The sequence below is a fragment of the Borostomias antarcticus genome, assembly GCF_949987555.1.
Source record: "Borostomias antarcticus genome assembly, chromosome: 15".
Taxonomy (NCBI): domain Eukaryota; kingdom Metazoa; phylum Chordata; class Actinopteri; order Stomiiformes; family Stomiidae; genus Borostomias; species Borostomias antarcticus.
The window spans coordinates 12717658-12738881 of NC_140248.1; the positions used below are offsets into that span (position 1 = coordinate 12717658).

General features: G+C 43.4%; 1 protein-coding gene across 1 annotated transcript; it reads right to left on the reverse strand.

Moving 5' to 3' along the window:
• Positions 1-679: 679 nt before the first annotated feature.
• LOC311318810 (neurite extension and migration factor-like) lies at positions 680-5400 on the reverse strand (the record flags this gene model as incomplete). The annotated part of the gene is made up of 2 exons (XM_084450243.1): positions 680-4506; positions 5325-5400. The coding sequence occupies 2 exons, from the start codon at positions 5398-5400 to the stop codon at positions 680-682; spliced, it is 3903 nt and encodes a 1300-aa protein (XP_084306369.1).
• Between the last annotated feature and the right edge of the window lie 15824 nt (positions 5401-21224).

Below are 21224 nucleotides of genomic sequence, written 5' to 3' on the forward strand. Positions count from 1 at the left end.
AGGTATCTACTCTCCCATCTAAATGACAAAAATAATGCAATTTTCACAATAAGAAAATTCAGACAGTTTGAGAGATAATCCATACAAAAATGTCCCTTTTCATATGAAGTCTTGTTCCCCTAAGAAGAGTGGGAAAGAGTTCTCCAACACCAGTGGAACATTAATAAATGGAATAGGTATGCAGAACCCCATCTGACTCCACTCTCTTGTAAAACAGAAGGCAACCTTTTTCTGTACGTAAAGATGAATGTCAATACAAAGATTTGTGCAGCCATGGACAGAATATAGAGACTGATTGGATGAGGAAAGCAGCACCACTGGAATTGAGAATTTAAAACAATCATAAAATCATAAACTTTCAAGGCATATTTCTCTTTAGTCAAACTTTAACAAATGAAATAGCTTAAATCAAGAAACATAAAACAGAATGAATTTGAAATCCAAGGATCCAAGATCCAAGAATACAGTAGGTAGTTTTGCAGGAACAAATATTTCACATGCAAGTTAGCTACTTCGGCTCAACTTGTGGGGTTAAAAGATGGCAGGATGCCAGGGTAGTTGTTTTGCCATACAAACCTGCAGGTAAGTCAAGGTGAGAAAGGAATCCTGGGAATTCAGCAAAAAGTGTGAGGAAACAGTGGAAGGGTAACTTATTATGCAGCCGCCATTACAGAATATATTACCTCCGTTTCTCATAAGAGGCCATCAACACTACATTCTTGCTCAGGTCCTTCTTTCCTGTGTTGTTCTCGTCCCGAGCAAATTTTGCACTGGTTTTGTGTCGGTACATTTTTTTGTGTGCGGGCCCACATATGCCAGGTATGCCCAGGCTGGACTTGTTGAACATGTTGCAGTCCAGAGTGAGGGGAGGGAAGAAGGGGTTGGAGGGGAGGAACTTGGCTTGGTTTTTTGCTCCCCTGCCTGTGGTCTTCCGTCCCCGCCCAGCCCCAGGGCATGTGGCGTAAGCAGCCTTTTTCCTGAAGTCAGGCGCTGTTGCCGCCAGTATTTTAAGTGTCTTAGTCTTAAGGCTGTTGGCTTCTGGAGGCTGACAGAGTCCAGACACGGGGTCCCACAGCGGCTCGACAGAAACTTTCATAAACCTCTGGACCTCTGCCATCCCAGAGACTATGTTGGACAGAATGTTAGAGGGCTCCTCAAACTCTCGCTGGTCATCGTCCCCAGGGTTGTGGCTGCTGCCGTCTGTCCAGCTCCCACCATGTTCCCCAGGTACAGGCCAGTCTTCTGTGAGTCCAGCAAGCCCTCCCCTATCTAGATCCAGCATTGACTGGTTTGCTCCTTGAACTGTCTTGGCCTGAAGTAGGGCCTTTATCTTTTTTGATGTACGAGAATTCTGTCGAGGGGATTTGTTCCTCTCTGTTTTGGCAACCCTGGGAGACTTGGCTTTCCTCTGTTCATTTGTCGAGCCCTGACCAAGGTTCTGTTTGTTGTTGGTTTTCCCCTTAAATTTGGGAGCTTTTGTGCTGCATTCAATAGTTTCTGCACTGATGCTCTTATCAATTAACCCTGTGTCATCCTCACAATTGTAAGTGTTGAACTGCAACTGCTGATTGTTTATCGCTCCGGCACCATGATTTTGCACCTGTGGAGACAAATTGGGAGTGTCAGGTGGTGACATCTCTGACACAGAGGAGTGCCTAAACTTATCCGGAGTGAAGTTGGAGATGTCCAGCAGATCTGTGGACTCCCTGAGGGGAGTGATTTCCTCTGTGCTCTGCTGGATCACCAGTTTTGGGCTGCAGTGGTCCAAGAAGGTCTCGCTCACATCCTCCTCACCATCCTTCTCACAAGTCTTGTGACTGAGAGAGGTGTAATTACCGGAGGTGACTGAATGTGAACCCACAGAGTCGTAGCCGACCAGCCTCCCATTGTCTGCACTAAGGGCGATCGTGCGGAGCTGCTCGTGTTCCTCCTCAGCTGAGACCTGACTGGGCAACATGTCTGACTGCAGCTCAGGCAGCTTCTCGGGCAGATAGGCTTTGTCATACAAAAGTCTGCTGTCGTCCACATTTACTTGACCGTACCCCGACACGGGCATGTCGTCCGTCACCGGTAAAGGCATGGCGCTCGAGTAGCCAGCACCTATGATGTCAGAGTCAGGCGGAATGACAGATGTAAATGGCAGCTGGTCAGCCCCAGACTGCCATGCGTGAGGGAAGTTTGGCTCCATCTGATTGGAGGGGGACTCCTGGAGCTCAGACTCAGAGGGAGGGGAGAGAACGCAGCTATGTGCCAGCTGCAGGTTGGGGAACTGACTCTCCTCTTGGGAGATTCCGTGGGCGAACTGCCTGGAATGTTCTTGGGGGTAATAGGAGATTCCAGTGTTACTGGGCGAATCAGATGCATCTAGTAAGGTCTGGAGGTAGCCTCCAGGGATGACTGGCAGAGCGGTGTTCACATTCACAGACATTGTGCTGGAAGGGGAGCAGCATGCAGGTGAAGGTGAGGGTTTTTCAGGAGGGTCTACAGCGGAGCCGTCACACATCTGGGGGCTGACTGTGGTTGTGTTGACAAGGCTCTGATGTGGGGTTGCTGGGTCCAGCGCTATTTTGTCAGACCCCTGCTGAACATCTTTCATTTTCTTGCACCCAAGTCTGGCCTCACTTTTAAATTTCCTTATTTTCATAGTCTTTTTTCCTAGTCTTATCATCTCCCTTTCTTGTGATCTGCTTTTTCCTGCGAAGCTGCCTTTGTCTAATCTGGCAGCACAGTCAGCTGTTGTTGTTATTATTGTAGTAGTATCTGAACACACAGGCCCCTCTGTTGCACATACTTCTGCCTTGTAATGGCTATGGCTTGGCAAGGGCTCTACAGCAGGGATCCTTTGAATCTGGACTCTTTTTGCTATCCTGTACTGTCGTTTAGATTTGAGGGAACGCCTGCAGCCATTCAGACATTTGTTTTTATCACCAGCAGCCAGCCTCTGCTGTTCCTGCATCTCCCGTCGTCTCTGTTGCCAGTAGACTTTTAGAGGGGCCAGTCTCTGGTATTTATGAACTAAATCCTTACTCAAGCTCACTGTTGTCTCAGATGTGTTTAATTTCCCAATCTTCACTAACATGTGCTTGTCCCCTTTAAATCTGTTGATGATGATGTATTTGATGATGACTGGAGGCTCTTTTCTTGAGGATTTCCTCCTCTTCTTTGGACACCAGTCATCATCTTCCTCTTTTTTCAGACCGTCTGCCTGCTTGTCTTGCTTCTCTGTGTTCCTCTCATTCTCAATAGAGTCCACATCATACAGATAGTCCTCGCGGTACGGGACTTTCCTCTTGGACCGCAGCCCATAGCTTGGGTTACTAGAGGAGCTGAAGTTCTCTCTGGAGAGGAGGCAGTGCTTTCTTTTTGTCTGACAGGTGTCGAATGAGGAACCTGTACAGGAACTGTCATCACTGTACTCACCAGAGTCCTCCGTGGAGTTGTTCAGGTCAAAGAGGTAGCTACTCTCTGGGCTGTCATTTGGCATCCCCTCAGCAAAACTGCCACTAGTTTTGTCGACCTTTTCTCCAGCTGGCCAGACTTTGACCTTCTCCGCCTTAATCTGTGTCTCCTCTGCCACCCCTGTGACAACCTCACCCTCCTTTTTGGCAACCACACTGGGGAAAAAACTAAACTGTGTCTCCTCCTGAATGGCATTTGTCTTCTCTCTGACATTGTCCTGAAACGACTCATAGCGGATCTTCAGTGAGCACACATCGCTGCCCAAAGTGGAGTCCTCGTCCTCGTCATCAAACATGTAATTACCGACATCCTCCTCTGTAAACAGGTTAACAGAGAGCTCGTTCTTGGAGCAGAGGTCCAACAGCTCAATCTTACTCTCACTGATGAACGACTCAAAGCAGCCCCAGTCCTGGCTGGAGTTGGCCAGTAGAGCCTCCTCCCCATTGCACTTGTCCAGGAGGAGACCGTCATAGATGCTCTTTGTGGTGGCGTCCTCCGAGTCGCTATCTACTGTTGACTTCTCATCCCTCTTCTCTGATACCTGGGCCTTGTGTGCTGGGTAGCTCAGCAGCTGGTCAGAGAGCAGCTGGTCACCATAGCGAAGCCCGTCCCCAGAGCTCATGCACTGTATGGCCATGTCAGAGACGGGACATGCGTCGTACTCCCGGCTCGAGCCCAGAACGGGCTCGGGTTCCGGCTCAGTCGCGTCCTTAGTCTCTATGAAGCAGCCGAGGCAAGTGCGGTTCTGCTGCAAGAGGCAGTCTCCCGACAGATCAGACACGCCCCCTGGCTCCGTCATAGTGAAACCTGCCTTGTCGCCACAGTCCTCTGGTGGCGACCAGGGACTCACCCCTGTGGTATGGGAGGTGAGGGAGATAGCGTGGTGGGAGGAGTCATCATTGGTATTGGGCTCAGAGGCCTCTGCTGGGGGGAGGGGACAAGACAGGCTCAGAGAGGTTCTCTCACACCCACGACTTCCTGTTGGATCATTTCTTGTGGGTGTGGTGGTCGTGCTGCATGGCTTCAGTTTGCTTCCTTCATGTGATTCTGGGGAGCAAAACAGAGAGACTTGTCAATAAACTATAAACAAATCTTCCTTTGACAGGGAAATATTATATTATGATTATATAATATTATATTATCTTTCAGCATTTCAGATAATCTGAAGCAGATTTATGCCACGCACAAAAAAAGAAACAATAATCAATAATTATTATTTTTCTCATTATTTAAACTAAGACTCACGGTTTGTCTCCCAACCACTGATGATTGACAATGCACAGTAACAATGCAATGGCATGACTCATGACTTTTCAAGTGGGCTGCACTAATCGGAGCAGAACAGGTGAAGGCTGATAGTTTTTGAGAAAAATGTGAATGTCCATCGTGTTTGTTATGCTCAGTTATTTGTGGTGAAAAAGTATGAATGAGAATTTCATAATCATAAAAAATCATAATGATCATGTTATTTTGAGAGAAATAATTAGGCCATTTAATAATCAAATTTTGTATCTAGGGGTAGTACACCTGTCCCCTTCTATTTTTAATGCCATGTTAACCTTTACAGTGCCATTTGTAAGAGAAGGGGGAGGCAGCCGTACTGCAAGAAGTGAAAAGACAGAAGAAAACATTCCTCATACACTCAACTCTTCATACAGCACGACACATTACTCATCAATTCAGAAGCACCAAAGGTTAAGGTCACTAAATATCAAAGCTGGAGCTTCTTGCCTTTCGGTTCCCTGAAGGTCACAGACAAACTAAACAGCAGAAAGATAAAAAGAAGAATGTGAAGCATTCAATCCTAACCAACAGGCTACATCACAGTTTGTTCTTTATACAACCAACAACAAAAAAGCCCACACCATTCTCCTCTGCTCGGCTGATCTGTTCCAGGTTTGGTGCTTGCACAGCAAAGTTGGTTTCTTGAAGAACATCCATCAATTAAATGTTGTTCTAGTTGTCCCTTGTCCCTTGCTTACATCGTTGCTGCTTTCCAACCTACAGAAACAGACAGATACAAATGCCTTATGAGAACATCAATTTGGGCCAAATGATAAGGTTTACCTGTATGTCTAGGACAATTCAGTGAAAATATAAAAGGTGTTTGTGCTGTATCCAAGATATTATTTTCTCTCTTAAATGTACCTTAAGAGAGAAAGAAGGGGCATGAGCACTTGACAGAGGCCTATGGCTGAAATGTTGAGCTCCAGCTCTGGCCTCTGTAAAAATGTGATCATTTTGTATTGAATTCCTGTTCTTTCTTTCTTTAGGTCAAGGACAATGAACACTGCTAAACTAATAGTGAACTGCTAAACCTGTTCGTCAGTTACAATAAAGGCTAGTAAGGATTTGTGTGATTGTGCTTTCTGACTATGAATCTAATACTTTCAGTATGTCCTGCTGTATCTACAGGGACATTGCAATTATTACTAGGCTGGAGTTACAGTGAGTTAACCAGGCCAGGTCCAGCCTGTCTTATGTGCGTGGCTGGCTTGTTTCTGTTCAGGACTGGTCGAACGAAAGCTAGTCATGCCACTGAAATAGCTGTGAATTGAAATGACATGAAATAATGTCTGATAAATTAAGATAGGTCTTGTCACCTGGACAAATCATTTCCAATGCTTCCAATGCTAATCCAGCACAATAAGAGCGGGATAGCCAGTTAACTCATGAGCTCACAACAACTAGTAGCAGCTTCCATAACATTAATGGTAGCGGTCAGTGGCTAAAGCAGTTACACTGATGATTCCTGTAATGTTAGCTATTTTGCTGCAATTGGTTCAACTTTTGTTTCTGGACAAAGGTAAAGGATAAAAAAGTTGGAGTGAAAGGATGAACATGTGGAGGTTTGGGGTATAGTTGTCTACTTGTGCAGTGGAGATGGGCGGGTTGATTTTGCTGTCCTTCTTCCAGTCCCTAGTGTGGGTTGGGGTTAGAATAAGGGTTGGGGTTGGGATAGGATCTGACCTATAATGGAAGGAGTGTGGTTTGGGGTTAGAATAAGGGTTGGGGTTGGGACAGGATCTGTCCCTATATTTGATTTGGCTCAATACAATTAAAAGACAACATTCCTGTGATGTGTTATGTAGGCTATGCACTGGTAGGGTAGATAGATGTGCGCTATATTGCAACTCTCCTTTTATTGTACATTAATGATGTAATTTGCAACTCTCCTTTCTAAAAGTATAATTTTGCTCTATTAGGGCTATAACACGATGAACGGAGCGCATCGCTATAAGGGACAGCTTACGATGGGTTCAGACCGTCCTTAAGAAAGTATCCCTTGGCTAAGGAGGCTCTGGGAAACAGCGCGTCAGCTCCAGGGAGAGCTTACGATATATCTTCAGAAGGTACATCGCAAGGTCGATTTACGATGTACCTTGGGAAGAGCTTTTTCCCAGAGCCTCCTTAGCCAAGGTATACCTTAGCCTAAGAAGGCTCTGGGAAACGACGCGCAAGGGTTAAAGGTAAGGATAGGGTTAAAGGTCGGAGTGAAAGGATGAACATGTGGAGGTTTGGGGTATAGTGCCATAAAATCATCCCAGCTGGGGCCTTGAACCCTGATCTCCCGTGTGGGAGTCCATTGCTTTCACCGCTACTCTACGTGCAGTAGAGATCAGAGGATTGATTTTGGTGTCCTTCTTTATTATGGTGTGTTGGGACTACTGCCTCTTGCCAACAGAGAAATGCAGGTCAACATTCAATGGAGGGAGGGAGGGAGGGAGCGATAACTGGACAACAGCCACGCACAAAAAAGAAAAAAAAAAGAAAACACAAATCTTAAACATAGGCAGAAACCTCATTAATCCATTTGCCAAATTCACAGGGCTTCAGCAAGAGGCAGACCAACTTCCTGGACTAGGTGGGTTCAGACCTGTGGTAACCAAGGATAGGGATTTAGAACTACGCAACATTCACCTAAAATCCAAATCACGATTCTTGTTCTTGCTCACAACCCTTCTTCCTTGCAGCCAGGGAGCAAAACCAAACCTCCAGATAAATGAAGACAGAGGGAGCAGTAAGAGGTTGCATTAAATTAGCTCCCTACTCAAAAACCATGTCCAATTTAACACATTATTAATCCATGTTGTTTCATCTCCTGGATGCTGGCTGTGACAAGGGTTTGTAAGCCACATGAAACATACTCTCTGCCAGCACTGATTCACAGCCAGCGCAAATGATTGTGCTAACTGAGCCCTACTGTATAGGGCCTTATTTTGCTCGATACTAAATTTTACACTACATGGAATGATTGCATTGATCCCCTAAATGAACATTTGAATGATTTCCTTAACATGGATCATTTATTTATTAAAAATAAGACATGCTATAACTAATATTATAATTGTTATTTTAGGTGTTATCCCCTCTATTTTTAAGATTTGCTCATTGCTCTGCACCAGCAACATTTTTATTATTTAGCAAAAGGTTATTAAGAATGTGTCAGTGCAGAGAGAACAGCCTAATCCTGGAATTAAATAGAGGTGGCTGTTGAAAAATAAGGCAGAAAAGGGTGGAGGAGGCATGAAACCCATATAACATATCAGCAGAATACGTTCAGTGACAGTCTTTATTTCAAGCAAGATGTCACTGACTTTGAAATGGCTGAGACGGTAACAAACAACAGAGGGGCAAGGCTACCATTCACAGAGGAGAGGAGGAACAGAGAGAATGAGAGAGATCACAGACACAGGGACGGGTAAACTGCAACCTCAGCTCCGAACCAGTTGGGAGAGAGAAACCTCATGTATTATTTTCTAAAGAGGACTCATGAATCATTGTATTTTCAGTGCTCTTGCTGCTGCTCTGACAGGTGTCAGGTGTCAACAACTGAAGCTGGGCTAATTAATACTTAATATGGTTAACGTTCCATACATACAGTACATTATCAACATTTTGTTACCCACTGATATTATTGGATATTGGTCTTGAGAGTAATTCCTGAATTCTACATAGTTGTATTTTTGTACAGGTTTGGCAGAGATGACAGGGCTTCATGTCCAAGCAACACCTGCTGGGCCCCAGATGACAACCGAGGCGGAGAATAACTAGAAGACTTTAAACATTTCATTGGCATGGGTACCATCTGTGGTTATCAGGCCCTTGCATGGCACATTCAATTTGTTTTTCTATTTTTGTCTTTTATGTATGCAGAGAAAGGGAAAAGAGTGTCTCTGTCTGAGGTGAGATGGTGTGTCTGAGAGGCTGGGGTTATCATTCTCCTGAGTGTGGGCCAGGCCCACAGGTCCAGAGGTGATTAGACAGACGGGATCACTGCTAATGCATGAGAATCAGCTCATCGTTTACTAATCCACATTTGGATCCTAATAAAGCTGCAAGCTGTAAGCTCCACTTACTACTGGTTGGTTGACACACTACACCGTGATACACAGAAGGCAATGGAGACAAATTACAATAAAAATATACTATATTCAAATATGACAAATTAGTTTGTGAAGTGACTAAATGAGCAGTGGGTAAGCACTGTGCTAGCCTCAAGCATTGTTACTATACAGTAGGGCTGCACGATTATGACAAAAGATAATAATTGCGATTATTTGCTTCAAAATGCTAATTGCGATTAATAATTGCGATTAATATTTAATATATAATATTAATATATAATAACCAAAATGCTCCCAAATCACGGACCTTGATCCCTTTCTTGCTACTAACTCACTCACTGACCTCGTTTTCGCTAATTGTTTCACTTCTCACGGCTGCGGGTACTGAAATTGCTGCGCACAGCGCACTCAGCGGGAACGCATGTGATTGGTCAGACAGTATAAGCACCTGTGATTAGTCCGTGTAGTCCTAGCACACTCAATTCAAAGCAAAATTATTAATCACACTAATTGCAGCCTTTTGTGATTAGTTAATCGCGGAGGTCATAATCGTGATTTCGATTAATTCACGATTAATTGTGCAGCTCTACTATACAGTATATTATATTATTACAGCATACTGCACTCTGTATGCACTCATACACCTGTAGTATCTTAGCTTGCCAAGGCAATACAAGCTCAATCCTAGGGTTGTAGCATTGTGATTCATAGTAATTGTGGCATGTGTTTCTGTTAAATTAATCTTTATAAAGATGAGTACTTTTTTTTTTATTAGACATCAATGTTGGATTCTAAGGACCATTTGGTTCATCTGGATTTGAGCGTAACATTCCTGTAATGCCATTATGCATATCTGGGGACTATCAGGGCTGAGGTGGAGCTGTGTTTTATTTTCAACCATTAAACCCTGATATTAGACAGATCCATTATAGCACTAAACCATAACAATGTATTGTAACTAGCCAGACAGGCATTCTGATTTAACAGGTGAACTGTCGGATTTCACATCTGAGGAAGTAGTAATGTTATCCTTGGAAATACAGAACAAAACTGAGGTGGAGATAGGTTGCAGTTATCTATTTATTTTTCAGGTAGCCTTCATTTTGGTTAGAGAGCAAGGTATCATATATGCGTGTGTGTGTGTATGTACTAATTTACTGTGTATAGTGAAGTGAAAGTTAGAAATTATTCATAATTCAAGTGCACAAGGTCATCTTCCTGGCAGCAATGCTTCAAATGCATCGCTAAAAGGGCCATCTGAAAAGTGGCAGACTGATGCGACAATCTTTTCTTCACTCAAGGGAAATAACCATACAATCACCATCACAGACTATTACTTACAGTATTGGGCTAGGCCAAGCTAGAGTGGGGCTGCTGTAGGAAATGCTTCCCAGGTTATACAAATTCTAACCCTAACCAGGGATAAACATGGCAAAAAATGAGAATAAATGGAAGGCCTGCAGGTTGGAGAGAACAGACCCACCAGTCACCTAGCGCTGTGACTTCCCTTGCTGAAAAGACCGGAGTACAAACACAAGCATCAGCGAGTTTGTAATAGTCTAGTAGGGGCCCTGACCTCTCTTTTTGCTGACATGTCCCGTTGGGTCGGTAAGGCTGGAGACTATCCATCCTGGTTCTTTATCTGTCATATCTGACACATCCGCCTTACATCAGAGCTCAGTGCGTGTTATTCACTATTACCCTTTGGCTTTTGGTTTCCATCATTTTTCTCCTGAATTGTGAGGGAATGGAGGCCAGAGCCCAAACAAATATCCAGCTAACCTTGACTATTTTACTATTACTGTGTACAACCAATTATATGACCAAATGGCTCTTATTGATTGGTAGGAGGAACCAGCACATCCATGGCCAAATAGCACCTATTGATTGAACACATTTCTGTCTCTGCTACTGTATGCACAATTCTACCTCATATAAGCGTCTTGTGTCAGCGGGGGGAGATCAAATCACTTCTCCACTCTTTCATACAGTGTATTTTCTGTGATTCTGCTCAGAATAATGTGGTTTGGCTAGAGACACACTGTATCCAGTTACACTGGGGAATCATGTACAGTAGTAGTCTGTTCTCTGAGGGAATCCACACTGTCCACAACTGATTTGGGCTCTTTCTGTATAGCAGTGCAATAATCTATTAATTCAATGGCAAATGACTGTCCAACGATTGAATGACGATTGATGATGTCATTGAATGACAAAGCCATTGTGGTAGAATTTTCATTTTTCCATTTAAACAAAACAAATATAATTTGTACAACATTCCTATAATGCTGGATACAGGAATCTATATCCTGGGAAATCAGCACTGTCAATTTCCCACCTGAAGACCAAGGAACTTTCCATGGGAAATGCCAGTATGGCTGTGTTGTGAACAGAAACAGTAACATTGCAGGTACAAGCATCGCTCAGTATGACAAAGGATACTTTCACTAGGGATTTCAGGAGCCACATTGGAGAGGTTCCAAAAAAGCCTAAACTCAACTTGACTCTACTCGCCTTTTGGCCAAGTTTTGCCTAATGGAAAACCAAAGTAGGCGAGTAGAATCGAGTTGAGTTGAGTCGGCACCATATAGCAGAAAAGCGTCATAGGTCTGACCATTTGGGTAGGGGGTTTAGCAATAAAGCTCAATTCAAAGCTGATAACACTTCTCTCAGGCAGATGGCTTTGTTGTAAGATCCTGTGCAAAACGGGAAATACTATACTTCCATTTGATAAATTAATGTTTACGGTGTAAATGTTCCTCTACTGCAGTGGTCAAATTAAACTCTTATTCAAAGTCTTATGCAACTGAGAAATAGGCTATTTCTTTCTTTTCTTTCTGTCCTTCGGACAGAGTAGCTATATTCATTCAAAACTATACAACACTTGTAATAAGTTATAAATAATAATTTAGTGCCAGGGACTTCAATAAAACAAGGGCTGATAGAGATGTGGTTGCAGACTATTGTCTGCCCTCCTTGCTTTTTCTTACTGGAAGTAAAGACTTGGCTCTCCAACACACAACCCCGCCCATTCCATGCCTGATGACTTAGAACGCCTGCCAACTGCCTACCCAGCAGAAACACAACACAAAAATACATGACATCTTCACAGTGCAGTCAAATGCATCAATCCTCAACTGTCAATTTAGCAAGCAACTCAGAAAAAAACTCAGAAAAAACAGACAACAGAAAACAGCCAAATACATCTTTTTCCTTAAAACCAACAAGCCTATCTCAATTTTCTCAAAACATCAGAAAAGGCAAATTTGTATCAAAGAACCCCATTTGGGTATTCACACTGAACAGCATCCATCCCAAATATTCTCCAGTCTGGCAAGGAAGACTGTGGCAGACTGACCGCATATGGGACCCTAAGAGACAGATCGGCAGCTCCAAATGGTTGACTACTACAGAAAAAAAAAACTGTAACCCAGTAGTGGAAATGGCAAAAAAAACATGTTTAAGTTAAATTACAGACAACTCGTATCATTATAATGCAGAGGATAATGGAGGGGTCTGAAAGATACTGTTTCTCCTGTATAACCGTTAGTAAATGACAGTGGATGACTGAGGGCCAGCCTACGCTGCAGCACTGTGATGTCAGCCCATACAGTCTGTCTAAATAATTCTGACATGATTAAAAGAGAAGGCATGGTTTGCTTGAGCAGAGCCAACATGGACGTTAAAGATTATGGTAACCTTGAGGGACAAAGGAATTTGATATACCCGTCTTTAAAAATGTATTTTTGGTCCATTAACATAGTGAAATAATGGTGGCCAAAGTGAGAAACTGTCAAGCTAATGCTTGGCACTAAAAGGCAATTATGATTTGACTGGGACATGACTCGTATTTTTTCTCATTTTAGAACAGAGACACTCTAAATGTTGCGCTTGACTCATAACATCTTTTATAGTTTTTAGGAAGCGTTTAGGACAGACCACAAAGGGAGAACATGGAGCAACAGAAACGATAGAGCTTCTTGTTTCATTATTCTTAATGAACACAAACATTTAATTTGATGTTCAGTAAGCTAACCCACAGAATCCTTCTTGGCTGTCCTACTGAGGCCTGTTCAAGCATCCCTGGCCTTGTGCTGCTGTATTCATGGGAGAGAACGGCAGCTAATTGAGATTCATCCTCCCTACAGCCCCCCTCACACACACACACACACACACACACACACCACATCTCAAACTATGTGTATGTGCAGGGGGGGTTAGAGGTGGGGGCAGGGGGGTTGCATGCCGATTGCACAAGCCGAAAAAGACAATACCCTAGGTCTAATTCAAATAAATAAACGCTGCAGTACACAGAAGTTTACCACATCTTTCTAACATCAAACGGCTTAGGTCTAGCAGAAAACCTAGACATCGTGCCATTTAGTATCAGTCTGACCTCCATTGTGTTCTGTGTATAATCATGTGCTGAACTGGACTGTCAGCATCTCAGGCTGCCTTGTTTCACCTCTCCTGTGCGAGGAGCAAAACAGTCTTTGTACTTGTCACAATTTATTTGTCATTATTAATTTGATGATCATTCTATTTCGGATAATTCCAGAGGACCCAAAAAGAAAAACATGGCAACAATAACAGAATAAAAAAGGAGAAGAGAAGTCTCCTAATTAGCATGCAAAGCCCCGTCCCAAGGCTTTTGAAATGTGCTTTTCCTTTCACAATGAAAAATGCAACAACTATTTCAATTAACACGTACAAAGACTCCATTCTGTGGTGCCTGATGCAAGAAAGATGAATTAGATATGAACAACCACTTACGTCTTCCATAAATCTTCTGTATCAGTTTGTTTTAATGACACACTCATAGGCTTACAAACACACATATTTGCATGTATATTAATCATACTCTAGAAGTGTAGCACACCAAATCCTTTAAAACTTGCTCACTTTGTAAATCATTTTGATTATTAATTACGTTTATTTAGCATACTACTGCATTATCGAGTCCTAAAATCCAACCAAATTATACATGGGCTAAAATGATAATTAGCCATCTGTTAGTTCTAGCATCTCTTAGGTAACAGTTACGAGACACACCGTTAGACTTGCAGTGTGGCAGACTGCAGAGTGCAACGACACACCCTCAACCATCGGGTGACGACATGTTTTTCATTCCATTAATTCATCAAGAAAGGGAAGCTGCCAAGAAGACCAAGGTCAGGTCTCCACTCATCTATTCAGGCACTAACATTTCTGCTCTGAGTCTGAAAATCTGTCTTATAACCAGTACTCATACTTCATTATAATAATATCTTATCTGTACTGTATCCATCGTATAACAGCGGCACCTATCAGAGGTTTATTAAAATGTCACCCCAGAGGAATCAACACTGGAGGTGGATAAACAGACACAATCACCTCTGCATCTATGTTCTACAGTATGAATCTTCCAGGGTGAATAATAATGAGCAAGTAGCCGGTTATACAGCTCTCAGGTCAGAGGTTACCACCAGGTCAGCCAGGTTGCATGGAAGGCGTTTCTCTTGATAGAACACTGGATAAATACAAACAAATGAAGCATGGCATGGTGACTCACAGCTCTAATGAAGCAGTGTATTGACTCACTAAATTCCCTCTCTGTCTGCGAGGCATGCATCCCAGCTGCCCCTCTGAATACCAATTACTGTACCGATGGCTTGGTCTGTCACTCATCCCAAATGCCAGCGAGGAGCCAGGGAAGCTTGTGCGTGTGTGTGTGCGTGTGTGTGTGTGAGTGTGTGTGTATGTGTGTGTGTCTCTTGGAATGATGCTGGATGTTAGGTGGAAGAAGCAGAGGAAGAAGAACGTGTGTAGGGGTCCACCAGATCTTCTCTCTCTCAATATAAATGCTCCTAAACCAACAAGCTTCATACACTTTAAAATCGATGTGTGTGATGTGCACAACAATCATTACAACAGCCCAGCATTGTGACTAAGAAGAGGAGAACATGAGGAGCATTTGGCCCAATCACCCTCCCTGCCCCATTACCTCTGCATGGGACAGGTAATGACAACCCCGTACAAAGCATTCTATATTCTTACTCCCAGAACTGGGACATTAGGCCTGTCTGTTATTCTTATTGTCATTGTGCAGGTTTGTAGGAGTTCTCTGTTTATCTTCTCCCATCGGCCCAAACCTCAATAGAGGCAGTAAATGAAGAGTGGGCAATAAGGCTGGGTGGCAAAGTAGCAGGGCAGCAAAGCCCAGTAAACACACAGTGATTTGAGCAGGGCAGGCAGGGCTGTCTGAAGGAGCAGAGGCGCTTCCCCTGACAGACAGGGCTGATAGCAGCTCCTTCAGCAAACTCCTTTTATTAAAAATGTGATTAATATTTATCCAGCATTAAAGCCTTGCTTAAGACTGAAACTAGGCGGATTAGATGATCCCCAGACAAGGACTTATGTAGAGGGAGAAAAAAACAGCTGAAAGTCATTATTCTTTTTCAAGCCATGAAGATTTCTCTGAATAATGGATGTCGAGTGAACCCTGGTCGATTACAGGGCCACAAGGCTTGAGGATCTGGCCTGCACAGGAGCATCTATTTATCCTCATCAACATTGTTATGCAAACATGAATTGTGAAATTTGCCTACATAACGGCAAATATCTAGGACATCCCTGTGTTTGTAAAAAGCCTCATTACCATTTTGATTGTAATTAGTTCAGTGTAGTATTACAGGCTTCTTTTCGCACCCAGATGACCTCAAGAGCAGTGTATTACCCCCGCAAACCTGAAGTGCAATCCAGCAAAGTGCAATTGAGGAAAGAAAGCTTGATGACTATTATATCTTAAGACACTGCCTGGGCACAGGCAGACTCAATACAAACAAAGAGCCTTGCTGTTATTTTGATCCGAATGCGGGGAGAAACTTTTGGTGAACATCCATTAATTGTCTTCACTGGACAACAGCTCCTCCCCCTAAACGGCTCTAGTGCATTAAGCCCAGGAAGGGGCTTCAAGGGGTAGAGGCACACAAAAGCCTTCTGTCATTCCTCTGTGCTGCTTTCACCGAGACCTGCCCCTGCCAACCCTTTCAGAGAACATGCCCCTACAACTATCGCTACAGGGCCCCTTTCAAAAACTGCTCAGTCAGTCTGACATTCTACAACAACTTCTAAGGCCAACATGTATTTGGTCTCAAAAAGACCCTTGATTTGTCCCCCATCTCCATAAATAGTATTGCCAAAAAGTGAGTGACATTACCTAGTTGAACTGGTCAAATTCACTCCTCAGTTAAAATGCTGTTCATCTTGTGCCATCCAATTGCTAGCCTTTCAATGGTGTAGCTGTCTAAGCCGTTGTTTTGAAAGAGGGTGACTAAATCAGAGGACCTGAGATTGAGCCCAGTGAAGTGGCAACTGAGGGGGAAGCAATACTGGTGAGCAACATGGTGACAGTGACGCATAACCATCAATAAACAGTGGAGCTGAAAGAACATACCAAAGAAGCAGTGCAACAATTGTCTTCACTACATATAACAACCTGTGGTGGCCTTCTGCAGCATGTCTGCAGCATTTGTCAGAGCCCACTCTTCTTGGTATGAGAAACCTTCTCAATAAACCTCAATTGGATGCAAGATTCTGAAAGTCAAGACAAGATTATGTCTGCTAGATTCATTCTACCTCTATTCTAACACAAAAGTACAGACTTCTGACAGGACCTTGCTATGCCAGTCCTAACATTCCTCTGGGTAGCCGCTCCGAAGAGACTCTCTCTCTACCCCCTTTTTAAGACTCTGAAGGCAATAGCCATGAGGTGCATGGTCACCCTCTATTGAGGTAATACAGAAATCCCAGGTGAAAGTCATGTAGGTTCAAACAATGAGCAATAAGTGAGGTCTACACACCAGAGGAGTGTGATGAGAGTGCAGCGAGCGAGGAACTCTTGTATCTGCCTGAGGGAGTCCAGGTAGAGAGCAGTGTGGATCTTCCAGGCTCACCGCGGCCAGCTAAAGAGCTCAGCTCTCGGCTCGGCTGTCCCACTGGAAAGGAAGCTTAGCTCTTTCCCTGCAGTCATGAAAGCAATCAAAAAAGTCTGAGCCACCGGGGTCGTTACCTTTCGGTTAATTACAGCACGCCCGCCGCAGTCACAGCAACAGTGCAGTATAGAACTGGAGAGAGGCTTCTCTCTGCCAATAAATGAAATCTAGCTACAATTAAATGTGGCCACTACACCCACCATTCAACAAGTTAGATATATTAACGTTATAATTTGTTAAGGACAGTTTCCTCAGCAGCAAACATCTGCAGGTGTGTACTGTCTGCTCCAAATCTGGCTTCTAACTGGGAGACTGAAATCGCTTTTATGTCTATTTTCATGTGAAGCACTCTTTCCATGTAAATTATCTGTTGTAAAGCACTTTGAGCTGCATTTATTTGTATGAAAGGTGCTACACAAATAAAGTTGTATATTGTTATTATTATTGTTATTATTATTATTATTTATAATAATTATTGCTGTTATTGTTATTATTACTATTGTTATTATTATTACTCTTATTATTATTGTTATTACATCTGTCCAGGTACAACCCTTCACACAACCCCACATCTCCCTCCCTCCCACTCCAGCTCTGTGTTTCAGTCAAACACAATGACGTTCTGTGTGCTGCAGCTTTCAAGGACCAGCTCTCTAGGCCATTAAAGGAGGACAAAACCCAAGACAACCGTGGGACAGAGGAAGTCTATATTTGACAGGATGTTTGTCTCACCCTGAACACACCTAATCCTCAAATGAAAAGGGAAAGATGAGGAGTACTGACCATTCGACAATAATGAGCTCCACTGTACACAGTCACAGTGCAGAGAATCTTTGCATAATTTTAACTCCAAATGATTGCATATAATAGCGACCACCACCATATTTCTTCAGAACGACTTTGCTTTAGCATTGCATCAATGGGTCTGGGACAAGCTAAGATCACTTATTCCTTACATAGACTTGGGACTGGTTCTGGAATAGTATACCTCTGCAGGCAGCGCTGGGCTGCTGCAGAGATGAAAAAATGATCAAATGAAGCAGTGTTCATTTCATATTATTGTGCCAACCTCAGGTAGCATCCAACCTCTACATGCTGTTTCCAAAAATAAGATGGCATGAGATAAAAGTTGAATTTCAAACCGATGGTTGTGTGTATAACATGTGTGTTATACAGTACACACACCTCTCACAGAGGAATACTTTGTTTAGTTAACCTCATCAAGGGGGGGGGGGTCATTGAGGAGCCCTTAGGGAATTATTGTGGTGGAAATGTTGATACTGCACACCTCTCTCTCTCTATGTGTGTGTGTGTGTCTGTGTGTGTGTGTGTGTGTGTGTGTGTGTGTGTGTGTGTGTGTGTGTGTGAATGATATAAATATACCATACCATATAAACATACCATAAAATACACCCTAGGTATGATTCAACTGAACACAATCCAAACACAGTACAGTAAGTTGAATTGTTTGTGTATGAAGTGAATTAAAGTATATCCAAAATATCTGATATGCCAAGTGTAATATCACACTATCCGAACATCTATTGGCTTGTTACAAGAAGTGCCAAATACTAAACATAATTCTGGCTATCGCTAAATATTTAGTTGTATAATGTTCGCGTGTGTTTTAGGATGGGGTTTTTAGGTACCTCACAGGCAACCATAACTCTAAGCAAACCACTTTCTTGCTGTGGTATGAACAAGGAATGAAACCTCTCAGTGCTTTTTATGACCCACAAAAAGTAAGGCAGACAATTTACTTCTTCAATTAGCCTAGTCCTAACCCCTAACCTGCTGGCAATTTATGATACAACTAACCCGCCCCCTATTTTCTCTCGAATGCAGCACTTGCCAATATGTACAAATTGCATTTGACGTTGCAAATGTTTAACTCAAGTGCTGCATAGAACATCCCATATAGGAGACTATGTGACTGTAGGTTACAACCTTCAACTTGCCTCTAGATTTCAAACGAGCTGCGATTTCCGTCTTCAGTGCTCCGTACACAGTTGTTTCTTGACCAGATGGAAACTGTATCTCCTTTTCAAGGCAGCGACCTCACCATGTTTTTACAAGCCCGGACTCCCTGTTATCAGCAGGTGGACGCGCCTCTCTGTGATGGAGACAGCGCGCCTCGGTCCCCCTACCACTCCATTTTATACGGTCCTCTTCGCAATCCAGGAAACCCAAAAAATGTTCAGCCATCCCATATGACATGAATACAGCATGCTTTACAAAAGGGGTGTTATTCTACTGTTAATTTACTCAGACTCACCCTTAAAAATACACAGTGTTTTGCAATTGTGCACTGCAATTGTTATGTCCTTCTTTTTCCCCCCAGATGAACCCCGTCCCTGACAACGACGGCAGGCTCGTGCTTTTCTGCCCCCCACCCCCCCTCCTGCTCTCTCCTCCCTCCTCCCCTCCCCCCCCTCCCCTCCCCCCTCCCCTCCCCCCCCTCCCCTCCCTCCAATCTCTCCCCCCACGCGACCTGCGATAAAGAGCGCGCCCACAAATTCCAAACGGGACCGCGCTTTCCAAACGATGACGCGCCCAGACTACGGCGGATATTTGTTTTTATGTGTGGGTACTGGGGTTGTTACCGAAGTTGACTAAATGAGTACGAATTCTTAGAAGTAGGCTACAGGCGCCTCGACGTGTAATGTTGCACCTATGATGCAGAAGGTATATTCTCCCTCCTGATGATGGAAATGATTTGTAAAATAAAACAACACAGCCTACTCAGGTTATGGAGTAATACAAATTAAGTAAATAAAAGTAATACAACTGATTTCCCCCCTTTCAATAGACTATGCCTGTATATAACCTACAGTATAGTTTCCTGAACTGTTATGCATAGGAAAGTAGCTGCTTCATTACATGAACCAGGCCAGGTCCAGCCTGTCTTATGTGCGTGGCTGGCTTGTTTCTGTTCAGGACTGGTAGAACAGAAGCTAGGCATGCCACTGAAATAGCTGGGAATTGAAATGACATGAAATAATGTCTGATAAATTAAGATAGGTCTTGTCACCTGGACACATCAGTTTCAATGCTTCCAATGCTAATCCAGCACAATAAGAGCGGGAGAGCCAGTTAGCTCATGAGCTCACAACAACTAGAAGCAGCTTCCATAACATTAATGGTAGCGGTCAGTGGCTAAAGCAGTTACACTGATGATTCCTGTAACGTTAGCTATTTTGCTGCAATAGGTTCAACTTCTGTTTCTGGACAAAGGTAAGGGATAAAAAGATTGGAGTGAAAGGATGAACGTGTGGAGGTTTGGGGTATAGTCCCATAAAGTCATCCCCACTGGGGCCTTGAACTCTGATCTCCCGGGTGGTCCTATGCTCTCACCACTACTCTACTTGTGCAGTCGAGATCATCAGGTTGCATTTGGTGTTCTTCTTCCAGTCCCTAGTGTAGGTTGGGGTTAGAATAAGGGTTGGGGTTAGAATAAGGGTTGGGGATGGGACAGGATCTGACATATAATGCAAGGGGTAAAGGTTGGAGTGAAAGGATGAACATGTGGAGATTTGGGGTATAGTCCCATAAAGTCATCCCCACCGGAGCCTTGAACCACGATCTCCTGGGTGGGAGTCCAATGCTTTCACCACTACACTACTTGTGCAGTGGAGATTGGCAGGTTTATTTTGGTGTCCTTTATTTTGGTGTGCTGGGACTACTGCTTCTTGTGGTGCCAACAGAGAAATGCAGGTCAACATTCAACGGAGGGAGGGAGTGATAACCGGACAAACGCTATCCTAGGTGCGCTGGCTTACAGCCACTCACAAAAATAAATCACGTAAAAAATAAAAAAAGATTCAGAAGAAGTAAGCTGTTATCAAGAGGCCTGCAAGGATACCATCATGTAACCTCAGTTTCAGTACCATGGTATATATTTCCTCAGTAAGGCAGCTCTCAGAGTTCAGGAACAAAGCTGGCACCTCACCTCCCTGTGGAGATGATGGAGAGGGAAATTGCCCTGTTCTCCTCAACAGTGTTCATTTTATGTCTATTTTTTATGTGAAGCACTGCATGTACTTTCCCTGTTGTAAAGTACTTTGAGCTACATTTTTTGTATGAAAGGTGCTATACAAATAAAGTGCTATTATAATAATAATTATTTTTTATTATTATTATGATTGGTGGGCAATCAGGAAATTTAATAGAGAATGTAATTCACATCCATATGACACAAGAGGTGAAGTGGACTGGTGCAGTGTGCAGTCTGTATTGTGCCTACCTTACATGAAACATACTGTACCTCCTCCTAGTAATGTGAGTGGGAGACATTTTCCATTAACTGACCTTGAATCTATTCTTCTGTCAGTCATGATGATCAAGAATGTTGCTTCCCACTCACAGCAATGGAAGCGATATAGAGGGGTTCTGGATAGGTGCATTTAAAAACAGAACCTTGTCCTGCAGATGTGACCAATAGCAG